Genomic DNA, 18,087 nt, shown 5'->3' on the forward strand with positions numbered 1-18,087 from the left:
CCTAATTATTTCACACTGCCAGCTTTCCTAACTCACACCATTCGGAACTGTGTGCGCTATATTTAATTAGTGCCAGAACTAAAATACACCGAGAAAAATTGTTACCACATTTCTGGAATGAAGATTACCTAGTAAACTGGGACGGAATGGACAAATGTTTTTGTTCTCAATAGTTGTTTGTCATCGGGCGGCAGCCTTCGCTAATAATACTTTCGATGTAAATGGAAGATATGCGCGCTTGAACCGACGAACACCGTTTGGAGAACGATCTTTGCGCAATGTGCTGCGAAGTCGTTGTCATACAAAACAGTGTTTTTACACGTCCTACTATACCCATGCCGGAGGCATTGTACTATTTCTTTCTTTTTATTTTCATTCTGCGGATAATTTTGCGAATTGTCGTGCAAGTATATGTAGAGGTAAGTTGGAAATGTGCAATTCCTTGTGGTAATTATCGACTGAAATTTCTAATTCAGTCGTGAAGTGCGAACACCATGCAAACCTTATGTATTACTATTATTTTTTTTTTCAGTTGAAAAAGAGTAACCTCTGCTGTAGTGCACAAGCGCATGAGTATAAACGTCAGCAAGCGCTGTCCTTTACCTGGAAACGTCGTCAAACCTTCTCAAATAAACCGTTCTTATTGATCGGCATCTAGCTGCGCACGCGCGTGACCCTGATTACGCAAAGTGTTAATCAATAACGACCAAAATAAGCTTCTTGTACGTGTCATCGATCTCTTCTTTAGGGAGGGCATGGAAAATGCCACGCGGTGAGTTTCCACAGAGTCCCGGTGCATTACAGGACTGTCGATTCTCTTACTTTGGTAATCGTATGCTACATTAGGACAACGAGGAAGCATGTATGAAATAAATCATATAGTTTGAATATTTTATCTCGTCCTTCCTAACGTGACGAGCAACTTATAAGTGATTGGGCCTGACGGTATTGCACGAGCTCCCGTAAGCACGCGTGTCGATATAGTGTCATAACCTAAAAGAAACAAGGAAAACTGGAGACGTCATCCAGCGGTTGGAATGCGCACGCTTTCCCTGCTTGATGTTTTTGTTTCATCGCTTATGAACGCGCAAAGGTTGTGTTTCTGTGAAGGCACAAAGAGGACCTAACTGGTAGGAAAGAACACGGCGATAAAGCTAATGGCTTGCTCTATAGAAGCAAGCACAATTTCAAACCGCCAACACGAATGGCTGAGCGAGCAGGTTGTAAGCGACAAGCGAGACCAGCATTGAGAGAATCGAGCACACACGCGCCGCGTTCGTTTTTCAAGATCTAAATCCAGCGGTTGCCGATAGCATCGCTACGGAAGCGCTGCATAGATTGCGCTCTTAAATGTGTCACGGAATGCGATTGTAGAACATCGGTCTCCGATCGAGGTCTCGCAAAGGTAAAGTTGTCACTCCAGTTTGATTTTCGCCCGATTGCATACACACGCGAAGCGTTAACGCGCTCCGTTGAAGTCGCGTTTGTATTCGGATCTTGGCCGAGTATACTTTCAGCACTGAGTGAAAGCACTGATTGCGTGGAAAAACGCAGAGGCTCTACAGCATTTTATGGCGACCTTCAGGTAACCACTGCGTTGTTATACATACAGGTGCGGGTACATACAGTCTGGATAACGGCCTGACAGAAAGACGCTGAGGCGTCCTGGATTCTCTACCACACGAATAACCGCCAACGTTATCCCCAGAATCAGCCGGTGGTGATCGGTGAATACCAAAAATGTATGCAATCCAGCGAAAACAATCTCTATACAGATTACGGCCATTCATAAGCGTGGTCAGTGGCAGTCAGTATAGCGCAATCAAAGCGCGAATTTATAAACAGTTCCGGAACGAATGAACACTCGAAAGCGACAAATATGTCGCGAGCCTCCCCACAGTTGTAAATTGTTGTATGAATGAATGACATGACGTGAAACGTGTCCTTAAAGCAATTAAGCAGTTCACGACAGAACGCGTGTACTCATTCGCATAATATATAGAAAATGGCACAAGAAAGAGAAATATAACACTGCCTGTATAGCGTGTTAGAGGACCGTAGAAAACAGTCATCTAGCATACACGAGATAACCACATTCCAACTGGAAAAAAAAAAAGGGGGGGGGGGGGGGGCTGGGAGGAGAGGATAGCAGAATCAGCCAAGTTTTGCGATACGACATATCAAAAACATAATGAAAGCCGAACACAAACACAAATTCACGCTTTCATTTACGCAAAAAGAACAAGAATCCACCAGCTACAAAAATAACGGATACCAGAGTTTAAAAACGACTGAAAAAAAAAAAAAAAGAGTAGACCAAATCTTGCTCTAAGTCAATGCTTTGACACCGCTCCATCAGTTATATAGGAACACCGATAAAAGCTTAATAGCAGATCTTAAGATCATTGTGTTGATGTGTTATAGCATGGAGTTAAAGTATGTTCTCCCAAGTCTTCCATACCGACGATTCTTCAAAGCGTCTTCGTCGCCGTCCGGTGACACTTTGCACTCGGGGAGATCGACTTAGGTATACATAGGTTTTATTAGAACAAAGTAGGATACATTGACTAGCGGCGGCCGATTATCGGCTCACTCGCTTTCCCCCTTCTTATGTCTACACACTCATTTAGGTACCCTTGCGAATTTGGGCGGTACATGAAACAACATTATGCGCACCAGACGAGGACAGAGAAGAGGCTAAGACACACGAACGAGACACACTGCGCTCGTGTGTCTTAATTAGCCTCTTCTCTGTCCTCGTCTCGTGCGCATAGAGTTCTTTCATGTCTTACCAACATGTCCAAACAGTCACCTATAGGGGGCGGTACCCTTACTTTACGTCTCCTCGTTCACAATCTACCAATCAGTTCCTTTCAAAGTAGGCGGGGCCATCAACAATCCACACTGTGACCACCCCCTTCTTTACTGCGGTTTTTGGAACAAACAGACCAACATCACTTGAACTCCACATGGCCCTCTTTCTCGAACATCACACTCCTCGGTGCAGCTGGCCCGGTGTAACGACATGCCCCGCGAGCTTCTAACCCCGGACATGCTGCAGGATCGTACTCGCGCGCGACGTTGCCGCCAGGTCTGCCGTTACATACGTTTGCTCGACGGCGTAAACTGTGTATCTCCTCCACCGCAACGGGAATGCCGCCACCACCGGCAGTGCCTATGTTTGTGTTAGCCCACAAGAACGCGCCTATATGCCGCTAAACGACATGCGCGCGGTGAGGCGGCTGCTTGGCCTCTCATTGCATACGCTTGTCTGTAAAGTGCCCATATATCTTGGGCACCGTGGTGGAAGTGCGCCATCCCCAGCGGTCCCTGTCTCGAATAGCAGAGCTGTTCTAAGAACACAAACGACCGTCGGCTGCGAACGAATAAAGAACCTGAGCGAGTGTCATGCATGTGGCCCCCAGATTCTAACGTGGTTGCGTTCAGTGCATGCAAGGCTGCTTATGTTAGCGAAGTTAACTCACGGTCCAAAAAGTTTTTCGATATTAACAGGGTGGTCTGCAAGTCGATTCACTTCTGTGTTCAAAACACTTCTCTGTGACTCGTACCAAGGACAAACTGATGAAAGGTGTTCGATATTTTCTCATGCCTAGCCAGACTCAAAACAAGGCAAATGTGCACGATGTATACGATAAAGAAAAGTGCCTGCATATGTCACCTCTAACATTAAACAACGATTCCGAGTTTATATCCCAGTTATCATCGGTCCGTAGCGGTAAGCGTAGGTGCGAATCCACTCTATACAAGGAACTTAACTGTTCACTGAAGTTAACGTTTTGTAAAAAAAAAAAAAAAAAAAAAAAAAAAAAAAAAAAAAAAAAAAAAACGGGAGCTAATGTGCACGAATGTAATGCGAATTGACTGGTAGATACGAAATACTAACGGTCCCAAAAGCATAGTCAGAAGGCTATGACGCGTCACCTTCGCAAGCTAAAGAAAATATGAACAAAAAGTAAAATACGTTACTGAACTTTTGTAACGGCGTGCAGCCCCAATCAACTTTCTTTCTCTTTTTTTTCTTTTTAAACACGCACACAATTTGCCACCGTGTTTTCTTAAAACACGTTGTTAATTATGCGTTCAAGAGAAAAGCCCACAGCACGGCACGCACCACCAAAAGCTTCAAAGAGCAGCGCCTGTAGTGGGTTAGTCAAGGCGATGACTGATAGCTAACCGGTTTTTAACCGCCTAAAGCCAGCGTCCCAAAACTAGGACAAATACAATGACATGCAGGGAGCTCCAGGATAGATGGGAGCACACGGGGCTCTCTATCAATTTCCGGAATTCCAGCGTACGGGTGTTCTGGCGCTCCGAGCCCCAAGAAAACGCGGCCGCCATGGCTGGAAAACAAACCCACGGCCTCACACACAGCAGAAGAACGCCGTAGCTGTTGAGCCACTGCGTCTGATATCCTCAACACGGCATATGCTGTAGCTTCGCTGCTGAATGCCAAAAACAAGAGAAGCGAAGCTTTCGTTAGTCTTTTTGAAAAGAATGGTCGTGAGCAGAAAGAGGTATACACGAAGAAAGAAACCGCCGCTGTCCCTGTAAGTGAATATATGTGCCGAGATTCAGGACGGAGGAAATGTGAACAGACTTCAGGATATTTCCAAGTATCTTCTTTTTCGCAAGAAAAGCGGGGTGCTACTTGAGGATGTCAGAAAGGCGCGCCTTCCTGTTTAGACCCTCGTTCTTCTCGTCGCAGTATAGATAAGACATTTTTCTTGTCCTCCGTTCTTTTTATACATGCCTGCTTTCGTCGGTGTCTAAGGCGATCTGAGACGCGTGCGAGGCACTCGCGAGCGATTGAAGAAAGCGGAGCCGCACCGGCACATCGGATCCTAGCTTCTCAGGTCGCTGCAAGAAAAGCTGCACTGTTTGCGCGCGCCGGAGATCGCCACTTTATGATAGTTGGCCGGAGCGAGGAGAAATATCGAGCAGTGGCCGAAGGGCGCCCCGGCGCGGACTGCGAGAGCACAAACATCACCCATCCGAGGAACAAGTGAAGCGACAGAAAGACCAACAAATAACGCAACAGAAAACACACCCGGAGGGTAGAGGGCCAGGGCCAAAGCGATCGCGCGAAAAGATGCAGTAGCCACGCTAGCGCCGATGGCGCACGGATGGATAACGAGACGACACCCAGTCCAGCCGACCCGCGGTGTCCCCGTACTCGGTGAGGCTTGCGTACATGAGCCGCGTGCCTGGAGGCGAACCGTGCACGCTTCGTTTGCGTGATATGGCACGAAGGACTACAGCGAGACGGTAACAGAGAGGAGGATTCACGAGCGAACGGGGTAAAAGCAAGATTGCTTTGCGCAACCCCATGCGTGGAGGTGATACGCACGTGCGCTGTTGCAAGCTTATGGTCATGCGCGCCTCCACTGGCAGTGCAGTTAACGCGATCGGATAACAATATTTATTGGAAGAAAGGGACACGTACAAGAGGGAACGCTCGAAGCAGGGTATGTGTGACATCGATACAGGCGCGAGAAAATGTTCGGGCAAAGAGTAAAACAGAACACAAGACAAAAAAAGCCAGCGCAAACAATAGACATCAAGCAATTAAGGGAGATTTCTTTATAATATGGTTCGTTGTTCCTTCAAAAAAAAAAAAAAAGAAATGCAGATTCCACGCATTGTGGTAATCGATGCTCGGTGAATCATTTTGCAGCTAGCTGGGTGTCTAGCAATGTTTGGGGTTCTGCAAAGCGTTACCAGATAGAGCAACGTGTATGCGTAAGGCGAGCATTTGTGCGCGTGACGCGATATTGTAGGGGTGAAGCCGAGGATGAGGAGGTGCCCTGACGACGTGGGCGCAACGAAATAGGGGGACACATCAAACCCAGTCTCGAGCTTTTCGTAGCCACCCTGCCTTTACTCTCTCTTTGAAGTCACACTATAGAGTATGTTCTCTCGTGTTCACCATTAGACGATTAGGAGTAACATTTTACCCGTTGAGCAGCAAAATGCCTTTGACACAATAAAAATAGAGATCGTCGCCCTGCCCTGAGAGGTGCCGCGAAACCTCGTTTGAGTTGCACGCTACAAAGCAAAATCCAGTAACCAGTAACCCAGCTTGGCCACCACGGTTGCTTAGCGGTGCGGCCGCTATGCAGCGAAGGAGGAGATCACCGATGCAATTTCTGACAGCTGTGGTCCCATTTATATGGTGGCAGAAAACAAAACATCCGTGTGCGCCGGTTTCGGCGATTCATTACAGTCGTAATGAAATTACTCGCGGCGCCTGTCACTCCTAGCGTTTCACTAGCCAAGAGTTTCCTTAATTCAACGAAGACCATCCTCTGCGCAGGCGAACCTAACAGGTTAACGAAAAAGAGAAGGAAGATATATAGGGGAACAGACGGGGAAAGAGAGAAACTGAAAAAAGAAACTATGATATGCGCTTCGTTGGCGATGGATCTTCGCACGCGTGCGCCACCCTTTTAGTATTTTACTGTAAACTTTCGCGTTTCCTCAACGGGCTTAGGAGAGAAATGCAGTCGCCAAGGACAGGTGGGTTCTTTTATTTATTTATTTTTTTCTGTCGCACTCGGAGCTCCGAGATAAGACGCACCATCTTTAGCAGCGTGCCACGCTCGTACCAGACAGAAAATATTCGCAGCGTTGAATCCGAGGCCTGAAAAACTGGCGGCGCCACTGCGGCGAAGGGGGCATTGCGCTGTGATGAAGCGGGTTCGATCACCCGGGCTAAATTTAAATGGGCGAAGACAACAGCGGCGTTCATACGCTTTACGCCGACCTTTGCAGAGCGCCCCCGTAGGAGCGTGTAAAATGAAACTTCAGTGCGGCTATGACGCGAGACTCCCATACAAAACCCTCGCATGGTAACAGGTCTTTTTTTATCCGTATGCACAACTTTAATTTCCGACGTCTGCGAGACCCCGTACTTGGCACAGTGTGCGATTGACAGACGACAAGGCTGCGACAGCACATTAGTCGCTCGTAAACGCACGAGCTGAATGACTTTCGCGGGAATCGACAGTGACAATGTCAATGGCCTTGCTAATGATGGAGAAAACTCCAGTGTACAGCGTGTCTTTCAATCGGTCGAATTTTCAGGCGACGCCTCTCCGGAGCTCTACGCGACACAAGTGTTGATGTAACCGAGCGCTGTAATGCGTTTCACCCCGCCGACTTTGCTGGACGACGGTCAAGCCTGCATGCCACAGTATACGTATACAAATGGGTTTTGTTGTTTTTGACACTTCGGCTCCTTTCTTTACATTGAGATGGAACACTCTCACGATTGTGGGAAATCGGTACGACTGCAGTCACAAAGAATCGGCGGCTCATGCCAGAAAAACTAAAGTGGACGTCAAATTAAGCCCTGTGAGAGTAGCGTCTCACTATAGACATGCAGACAGCGTAGATCTACCGGATTCCTTTATATCCTGGTCTCCCTAGGTGAAATCCAGTTTTTCTAGCGGCGTTGAAAAACGAAAAGTATTTGTGTAAATATAGATACTCGATTGCCGCGACATTGCTCATGGTGAAATGTCAGCCTGCTTACTGTGCGTGGAATACGCATGAAGAGTTAGCGAGATTACGCGCTGTTACCTATTTCTATTGAAGTTGCAAAAGCACTTGATTTTTGCTTATACCTCGTTCCTCGTCTCGTTCCCGTACCCTGCCTTATGGAAGTCCATCGGACGCTCTAAACATCCACGTCTTCCGTAATTTATTCGGTGTCTTTGTAAGAAAACGGAATAATTTAACAATATTGCCGTAGCCACTTCCTGAACATGAAAGTACGATGCATTAAGCGGACGAAGTCAGCGTCTCGTAACGGTTTTATTGCTACGCGAATTACGAAGGTGCATAAATGTGCTCCTAATTTAGCTCCAGTTTCATCATGTAACACGCGTATATAATGATGAAACAAATGCCTTCGTCACTGCAATATCCGGTACCTCTGCTTTTTTTTTTTTTTTCTCCGTGCTTATAAAATTGACGGCAGCAGAAGGAAACGAGCTTCTGACGTCCTCGCGCACTACTGAATCAGAAGCACGGGGCAAGCGTATAGAGGCTGCCAATTTTTCCAAAATAACTGTCATTGGAGCTACGTAAGAGGCTACTTTTGTCGTTATATGTGATTTTCCGGGCGAGTAATTCGCTAGGATAACTGCAGGAAGTAGGGGTAATTCCTGACCGATCGAACGGCACCTCCGTCCCCTAAGAAAACTTCGCCTCACCTAACTGCCTATCAGTGCTGACCGCGAGCGAAAACAACATTTTGGATAAAAAAAATTATCCCTCAACAACTGGGCGCCGTAAAAGGTGACCTCTGCAGTGACGCCAACCGCGGGAGTGTGCCAACCAATGGCAGCCTCCGCCGACTGCTTGTGTCGAAAGATGCCACCGAAGGGGGAGGTGGCGTGCACATGTCGCGTCACGTGAGGATGCCGTGGTTTTTTTCCCCAGCTGCGCACCGAGTTACGCTGAGGCAGCAGCAGTAGCCGGCGCGAAGATGTATATAGGAAAAATACACTCTCCTCTCTCCCGCGGCTTGACGAGGAAGCGGTAGCGAGCCTCCGCGCTTCTTTCAAGGTAAAAAAGCACTGCAAGAGGGTTTTCTCTATTGAGGGAGGAGAGTGCACGTCTTAATCACGCCTTATCGCGCGACCGCAATTGTCGCCAGAGCAATGTACCCGCGACGGCACCGCGGCGAGGCCCCGATGGAGCCTAACGGGACTGGCCGGCATCCTCGCTCCCGTTATCTGCGGAGAAAATAAAAGCCGCCCGCGTATACCTCCTCTCTCCAGTACGCGAAAGAGAAAACGGTGCGGGCGAGAGAGCGAATTCCCTTTGGGAGAACCAAATGGTCTGTTGCGTAAGCCTCAACCAAACATGCCCTAAACCCATAAAAAGTTTGTGACCACAGTGGCGCCAGTCAGGTGGGCCCCAGGTCTGCCGACCGCGGCCGGTTGCCAAGGGGTGGAGGAGATGCCACCTGCTCAGTCAGCGCGTCCAGCGCCCGAGATGACTCTTGCGAGCTATACGGAACTCCTCGCTTTATGAGGACAGCCCCGGGGCGACAGGCGTCGGAGCATGTATCTCGTGAAACGAGGGCTGGGCAGGTTAGCCTATATAGCCACACGCCCGGCATACTGGTGTCTCAAAGTGAGAGAGATGAACACGCACGCTGACAAGATGCACGCAAAGTCGGTACAGTTCCCGAGCAGCGCAGCATGGTCAAAAGCATGGCTTCGATCGTAGCGCGCGACACAGAGTCTGCGCTTCTTCTAAGTTCTAACAACGACCGGCCGATCGAGGCATGCATGCATCAAGACTCTGGTTTCAACGCAAGCGCCAGATGTACTCTACTCTGTAGACCTCAGCTTCGCATAAGGAGCGACTTGTCAGCTAGTGCCAAGTGTCATGACCTGCTTCTCGTATTCATTCTGTCTCCCGTGCCGTCGGCGTGAGTGCTGTCGCATTTCTGTTCAGTGCTGTTATAAATTGGTTGCTGTAGACTGAAGTAGAAAATATACCTCAGCTAGTACATTTCTCTCGGCTTAATAGCAAAAGCAAAAACAGTAAATAAACATTGTTCGTATCGGCAAAAGGGTGATGAGCAAGTTGGTACGCTACGGTCGCACAGACAGCATTTTCTGAACATGCCGCTTTCTCAAGCGCCTGACTGCGATGAAAGTACAGTGTACGAATAACGTGAGGAAATAGGCAGCTGGAGCTCACATGGTCCCAAACACATGGGGAATTCATGACACCATCTAATTCCAGTTTACTGGAGGTGGCACTGTTCTAAACATTAGTTACAAAGTTGTACAGAAGATGAAGAGCGATAATCACGACAGAATTGAACCCCCGACCTCGTAGCAACAAAACCCAAAATCTAGCGAAACGGATTTCGATACCGCGGTACCCTGCGAGCTCCTCATTCTAGCATTGGAGCATTTTCCGGGCAAGGAGGCATTTCCGGTTCCTGTGGAACTTTTTCGCCAGCCCTCTTGCCACCAGCCGCGGTGGCTCAGCGACTATGACGCTCTGCTGACGACCACGATGTGGCTGATTGGATTCCCAGCAGCGGTGGCCGCATTATTAGGTTTGCGCCGAAATGCAAATGCGTTTGTGTACTTAGATTTAGGTGCACGCGGTAAGAACGCTAGGTGGTCAAAATTAATCCGGAGATCTCCACTACAGCGTCACTCTTAGTCCACTGTGCAGTTTACGGATGTGAAATCCCAGAATTTATTTATTTATTCCTCGTGCCAGCTCTCGAGCTCAGAAAACCCGTGGTCGAATTCGCAAAGCTTTTAGTTCTCAAGTGATTTATGCCATTGTCTGACCCTCTTCACTTATAATATGTCCAGCATCAGGATTGGCTGAAATTTCATCTTACGAATAACTCTAGCATAAGAGACTTTTGTGAATACGGGCCCTGTTGGGCGCATGAAATGAGATTTTCACTTCAGCGAGGACTCCGCTTTCAGACTGGGTCGGTGTATTCCCTGTAGTGCCGGTAGAGTGTTGGGGCCAAGTTAGAAGACGTGCATGAGTGATATTAACGCAGCTTCGGTTTTCCTCCAAATCATTAAGCAATGCACTTTACTGACATCTGCATTCTTCACGATGTGCCTAGTCCTTTATCGGGGTACGCCAGGGCAGAATACATCCTAACAGATTGCTATGCGTGCCAGCCTCGTTACTGAAGAAAAACACTGCAAATTATGACATGGAAAGGTGCTGTGAAAGTACTGGCCTTTCCATCTGAGCCAGCGAATCACGGACTTCAACGCAGCCGTTATATAACGCCAACTTAATTATCATATATGCGTCTAATTGATAACAAAAAGTCAATGCGATGATTTTATGTTTGGAGAAGTTAGGCCGCCGTCCAAGAGCCAGGCCATTTCGGTAACGACAGGGAAAGCCGAGATGAGGCCAGGAGTCCTTCTTCCCCTGTCATTCTCGAATATCCTCCTCTTACGTAACATATATGCAAGTTGGGCGCTTGACACAGCACAACGGCAAGCAAAGAGCCGCATGCATTCACATCGGCATTAAACACGAGTTAGAGAAAACATGGAACCGCAAATTAAAAACAAAACAGTCCTTCCAAGGAGTGGTGCCGATAGCCCCACGGCGGCAGTTTCCAGAATGTTCTTTCCTCGTTTCCTTCTTCGTCATAGCATTTCGGGCACGCAAACCAAGGGGCAGTAATTGTAAGCGTACAATAAAGTTAGAAATCATTCCCCTTGGCTGCATTCGTGCGGTCCATAAACGGCAGCGGCTAGACCGCGCCTTGGCTGTGGCGCGCTTGTTGTTCCTTCCTTGCATGGGGAACTCATTTAGAGGAGCTCCTCCGCGCACGCGACCGTTATCTGCGCGGTCCGAGAGCAGTGATTCTTGGGGAGAGAGAGACCCCCCCCCCGTTATTCTCAGGTCCGTTTCGCGCCCGGCGGGAGAGTGATATGCGGCGCGGCTTTCCTTTCGTCGCCCACACCGCGGCGAGCGGCCAACGGCACCCCCCTCTATCTCGTGCCGCCCACGCCGGCCCACTGTCATCGCCACGGCTCCCTAGAATAGCAACCTCCGCGCGCAGGCAAACAAAGCGACTTCACCGTCAAGGGGCACCTCATTTGCTCACTCGCTTCGTGATCGGCACAACATAAGCTCGTGCGAAAGACAAGCAAATGGAGATGACCTCAACATGACAAGTATAGTACCCGACCACACTCGCGCAACCAATTTGTGTGTGTGTCGCCAGCGTGCGTACGCGGTCAGGAGAGGGGGGGGGGGGGGGTTAGTTTGTGTTGCGCGGCTCAGTGCTAGGATATTGCCCTATGGGATAGACAAAATGACAGCCGCAAATAAGAAATAACGCCGCATTTGTTTACGAATACAGCTTAGTTAAAGGAAGCATTCCGTGCATAGAAAGCCACCGCTTCGCGAACCACAAACCAAAGACCAGAGGGCCCGAATTTACAAAAACTTCTTACGCTAGAATTGTTCGTAAGAAAAAATTTCAGTCTATCCGGATGCAATACATTATTATCTGAGGCGGCTGGCCAATAGCAAAGAGCACTTACGAAAGAAAATCTTTGTGAATCTGGCCCCAGTTTATTGGATACTGCTTCGTTTATGCACAAATTGAGCAGAGGTGCTCGAAACGCAAGATGGAAGTCTAGCATCAACCACTCTTGACCCAGATCGAGAGTAACAACATATGACCTCCAACTGTCACTTCGGTATGCAATGTTCGTCACGGAAAAAAAAGAAAAAAAAAAGAAAAATAATAACGGTGAAATGTCTGATCCAAATTTACTGGCTTCACCTTCTTTTATATGTCCCATCTTGATAATGAACTGCTCGCTCGCGGCTTTCTCAACACTCTCCTGATGACTGCCGTTCTTTTAAGTCTGCGTTCACTGCTTCCAGCAGCGTTCCGTGCTGAGTGCGATCGCACTAATTTAAGTGCTAATTGTGTCAGAGCCAAAAACATTGAAGGAGAAATTAAATGTACAGATAGAGAAATGAAAGGCCTTTCCGTGAGTAGGGTGCGTATAGCAGTCGCTCTCACGGGGAAGCCTTACGTCACCTACAGCATAATTAATTAGCCGCAGTCTCGAAATCAAATCAGGTCTGACGTGACACTTTCTGAAGGAACCTTGCATGAACAGGTGCGTATGCTTACAAATCACCGCAAGGGCCCCACGGTGTACTGAGATAAAGAGAATGAAAAAAAAAAAAAAGATAAGATAGAACGATTGGACTAAGCCCACGCAAAGGTTCACAGTAGAAACTTTACGTGCGCAAGTCGCGACAGACACTGAGAGCCACTCTCAGCACCGACGCAGTCACAGAACACAAAGCCATACAAAGGTGACGTTATTTGGCATAGTGAACTATGTGAAAGACGTACTGTGTTCTGGTTATTCATATATGCTTATTTTCATTCGTGAAGTGTTTCAAAGACAGCGCAGTAATTGACTTATTCTCTTATCGGAGCCTCAAGAAAAAGAAAAAAAAGGAAACGAAAATGAAATTCTCGTGGTAAAATAGGTCAGGACGGCGTTCTTTCTTTGTTTTTTATTGTTATTATTTTAGAATGACCGAGCAGCCTCCCTTAAAGAACCTTGCGACTCTCAAAGGTGCATCCAACGTTACGCAGGCAATACTTGACTGTCTGTAAAAATATGATAACTGTTAAAAAAAGCAAAAAAAAAAAGAAACGTAGAGAATGGGAGAAGTATTCGAAGATTATGCTTTTAATTTTCTGCAAACAGCGACACTACGGAAGATAGACTAGCAGTCGTTTGCTGGTTAGCCACACCTTCTTAATTACCTACCTCGTACTTTTTGCTTAAATGAGTTTCGAATAAGCAATCTTGTTTCTTTTTTTGCTAGTCAGAGTGCCTCACATGCACGAGACTGAGCAAAAAGTTTCTTCTGAAAATGCTATTCATGACGTAGACAATGTTAACTAGTCTTATTAACTAGAACACGAAGCAACCTACACACTAGGTACATTAAATGTTGAAAGTGTCACGAGGGTAAAAAACACACGCACACACAATAATCGAGAACTATATGGATAAGTGGCACAACGGCGTTTTCTTTTGTATGTATGCTAGATGCACCGTAGCCGCAAACGAGCGCTTAGTTCTTGTGTGAGCGCATGTCCCAATTCTCGGAGGAGTGAGGGACACGCACTGTCGCATTACCGTCATAGTGGCACCGCAGTCTATAACCGAGTGGACATACAGGAGACACACTCACCTATTTTGGCGAATCCGGCGATGATTATCCACACCGATATAATGAACGGTGTGGCGACGTGGTGAAAGTCCACCTTAGCCACCTGGAAGCGCTTGGGCGTCCCGTCGCGCTCACCGCTGCCGTGGTGTCCGGCGGAGATCGCGTGTCCGCCGCCGACTCCATGGTGGTGGATGGGTGACACGATAACGTCGTCCGTGCTCGCCGTGTGGTCGTCCGGGTCCGGAGGCACGGCCTCGTGGTGTCCACGCGACGCACTGTCCACCACGGGCGCGCGCGCCTCGTCGGCGCCGCATGTCCACGAGAGCGCGGCAAGCACCGCGATCCACGTCCACAGGGCGCGTTGTCGCCACAGCAGCATCGCGACACTGTCTCGCTTCTTTCCTGCTTGTCAGCACACGCGCCTGTAAATTACGAGATCGCGGCGGGAGCTATCATCGTCGAGGAAAGCGGCGCGGTGGGATTACAGGCGCAGCAGGCCGCGCCGGCGGCGGAAAGCAGCCACCATCGTCGTCGTGACCGGACACAGCGGCGATGCCGCGTCAAGCGCAAAACAACCGCTTGTCGTCGGCTTGACGCGGAGACAACACCTCTCAGAGTCCGGCAGCTTCCAGCTGGGAAGACGGAAGCGGAACGACGACGACTTCTGCTTTGTGCTGGGCTTTCCGACGCTCTTGGCTTAAAGCCGCTAGAAGATCGCTTTACTCACTCGGCGGCACTAAAAGGCAGAGCGCGAGAAATGAAAACCAATAATAAAAACGGGCGTGTGTCTCTTCCTGCTACTGCCACGAATCGGAAAGTGGAGCGGCACGAGAGAAATATATTGCTCACAACTCGGCAGCCAGGCAAGCTCTTCGGAAGAATCGAAACTAAAAGCAATGTCGTCTGCTACGCTCGCCTCGTTTTATCTTTTCTTGCTCGCACAACTCGGAGGCCGCCTATCGCGCTTGCTCCAGAAAAGCAGACGCCGCCGAACGCTGATGCAGCCGGGCGAGAGAAGCGCGTCAGTTGTTTCGTCCCTGCATCACGGGCAAGAGCATTGCTCCGGCGCCTCACTTTAACCCTTTAGCTCACCGCTGCTAAAACCGGTGGATCGAAGGAGGCTGAAGTAGTGGGTGACAGCGGCTCGTCACTCACGCAGAGTCACCCCGGGTGTGCACCGCTGTTCGCACTGTCACACACAGCCAAGCCGACGACGGCAGCAGCCGGCCACGCCACCGCAACAAAACACGTAAGTCCGCTTCCCCGCAGCAGAATGTGGTGGTCCCTCGCCGACCGACTTCGCGTAGTCTACTGGAGAACTGCAGCCGACCGCGCCGGACGACGACCGCTTTACGCGGTCGAATTCTCTCCACGCCGGCCATTGGTGCGGGAAAAGACCTGACGAAACGGTGACGCCCGCCGACGTCACGCGTCGTAAGCGTGCCGGCGTTCTCTCCATTGGCTGGCAGCCACGCCGCGGGACTGACGCGGAAGCGCGCGTCCAAGAGAAAGGATTCGCGCGGCGCGCGCGCTTTGGTTTTGCAGAAAGGAAAACGGCGCGGGTTTGGCCTGCAGTTGAAACCGCTGCTTGTCAGCCGCTTTCGTATGCCGCTGTGTTGCGCAGCTGTAATGATCGCTCCTTGCGCTTCGCTTTGGTTCTAGTAATATCTCACGTCGCTGGCAATTGATGTAACCGCCGTGACTGTACGTGATCGGAAAAACCCAAGCCCGCTTTCACCCTCATTTTTCTAGCTAACAGGGAATGTAGCTTAATATAACAGAGCAATATCCTTTGCTCAGCGTGAAAGTCCAAGTTGTAAACTAAAAATGAGGGAGAGGTTTGTAGACTCGAATGCAAAAATATACGAGTGCGCGCGCGCGCGCACACACACACACACACACACACACACACATATATATATATATATATATATATATATATATCATAAGAAGCCAACAAACAGTGACACCAAGGACAACATAGGGGAAATTATTTGTACTTACTAATTGAATCAAAGAAATGATAAATTAATGAAAATGGATGAAAAAACAACTGGCCGCAGGTGGGGAACGAACCCACGTCTTCGCATTACGCGTGCGATGCTCTCACCCTTGAGCTACCGCGGCGCCGTTTTCCCATCCACTTTCTGGGGTAATTAACCCCGAGAGTGTTAGCCAGCGTCACCACTCACAAACCTAGGCGGCGGATGTGGAACATCCTTTCTGCCACAGGCGTAACGAGTACGTGATCTTTTCGGTGAAGGCAACTGGTCAATAAACCTACATATTCTCCCTGAAGGCATCAATGTTGCCGGATTCGAGCCCTCGTTGATATCCCCTATGTTGTCCTTGGTATCACTGATATATATATATATATATATATATATATATATATATATATATATATATATATATATATACATATTGCTGCTTGCTCTATATTGCTATAGACGCACAGAAACAATCGGAATAAATAAAAGCATTGTTAACTTCCTTTTTCCCCTTTCATATTGTAGCTTTGCAGTTGTACATCAGAGAAAGAAGTAGTTACTACCGTTGTTGGTAATAATAGTAGACTCGTTCTAGTAATGCCAAAAGCCTAAATGAATCCTCCTTCGATTATGCAGCAGTCAAACAGATGAAGGATAGCACAACGAGCAGAGTAAAAAAATTGAAAAAAAAGAGAAAAAAATCTTCGGACGCCCAGGCTTTAAGCTTACTCAATTATGTAGGGTTAACTGGTTGACTGTTTAGATGTTCAAATCCGAAAAGCGTTACCCCCTTCGGTCCCAAATTAGTTATCTTCGGCGCGATAGTTCGGAAACCAGGTATCACTGCCTGCCTGGCCACGTTTCAATGGTTTTTCCGACCGTAAGTTGTTCGAACCCATTTTTATTTGACAACTTGCCTTTATTTTTGCAAAACATAGTTTTGCACTGTAAATTGGCGTATGTCTATTCCCTTACTGTAATATCTTCGTTATCTGTTTTACTCTTTTTTGAATTTCATACAAAATCTTGCTGGTCACGCAGATTACACGTTGTTAAAATTAAATGTATGTAAGGAGATTTTGGCGCCTCGTAGAGGTACCAGCTAGACCTCTGCTCCGACGTGCATTAAAAAGGGGAACACCCTGGGAATAACAAAGCCATGGCAACGCAATAACACTCAAAGACGAATTCCCGCGAGTAGTTCAGGAGGGTTGACACAAAAACACGAGTGCCCAAACCAAGTTCATAAGTTAGAACACAAGTGCAATGCTATCTGCGATAAAAAAAAAATAAATAAAAAAAAATACTCGGACATTTTGGGCGAATATGCCATACTCCGCAGTATAAGAATGTGCAATGATCAATACACGTACAAGGTCCCATATCTGAGATCTACGTTGCCACAAGTCTCGCAAACGTCGATGCACATGTCTGAATTAACATGCCTGTTCGTATATAAGCCTCTTAATAAGTCCTACATCTTCCAAGCTGTTTCAAATCTCTAATAATTTTCCGCAATTGTTTCATAAAGAAACTCTATAGAAATGCACGTACTGCCCGTATTTGAGATGTTTCTGTTGGCCACGCACCCAATAGTTTCTCCAATGACAGCGGTCTTATATCAAGCATATGTAATTTCTTGAGAACTTTTGGCAGCACGTTGAGTATTTGTTACGGTGTGAGAGAAGGTGCTCTATATCTTCATCGAATTCTTCACAGGAACAAATTGCGCTAGTAAGCTTTTCCGATCCACTATACTGAGAAGCACTTCGTGTATGCTATGCCGAGTCGTAATTTATGTATTATTGTTTCTATAGCGCGGTTGACAGTTGATCGGTATGGTGAACTTCATAAGTGGATCTTTCTTGAATAGTGCTGAACATTGCACCCCATTATTCGGCGCAGATTTTGTTAATAGCGCAACGCGCATCCCTTCTTTGACAAAGGAAGAAGTCAAATTTCATCCTTTTTGTGAGCCTCGCGTACTAAAGCCTTTATGTACAACGCCATTCCTTGCAATTCCACAATGACTCGGTGCACACAGGAGTACTATATAATGCCATTGCTCTTTCGGAATGTTGGAAGTTTTTTGTATCTCGTACACTCGTTCGCTGAGCAAAAGCTGATATAATTTATGGAGAGTTGTGATGCTTGAGAATCGCTTAATACCACCCGTTGTAGCGGTTGTCTTTGTAAACATATACATTTAATTACAGAGAAAATTGTGTACAGGTTTGCAGTGGTTGATGGAGTACTGTGAGACAATTTCTAAGCTTGCATGCTCCGTCTGTAAATACCTGAATGCGGCCTTGGTACTCATTGTAAATGCGTG

General features: G+C 47.8%; 1 protein-coding gene across 1 annotated transcript in view; it reads right to left on the bottom strand.

Annotated features, from left to right (window-relative positions):
• The window catches only part of LOC119436027 (sodium/hydrogen exchanger 3), a 190,835-nt gene extending 175,758 nt beyond the window's left edge, over nt 1-15,077 (bottom strand). Inside the window, exon 1 of the mRNA XM_037702760.2 lies at nt 13,786-15,077. Within this exon, the coding sequence (XP_037558688.1) occupies nt 13,786-14,143 (358 nt within the window). The 5' untranslated portion in view covers nt 14,144-15,077. The remainder of the gene's footprint in view (nt 1-13,785) is intronic.
• Nucleotides 15,078-18,087: the final 3,010 nt, after the last annotated feature.

Source organism: Dermacentor silvarum, chromosome 1 (assembly GCF_013339745.2).
Source record: "Dermacentor silvarum isolate Dsil-2018 chromosome 1, BIME_Dsil_1.4, whole genome shotgun sequence".
Lineage (NCBI taxonomy): Eukaryota > Metazoa > Arthropoda > Arachnida > Ixodida > Ixodidae > Dermacentor > Dermacentor silvarum.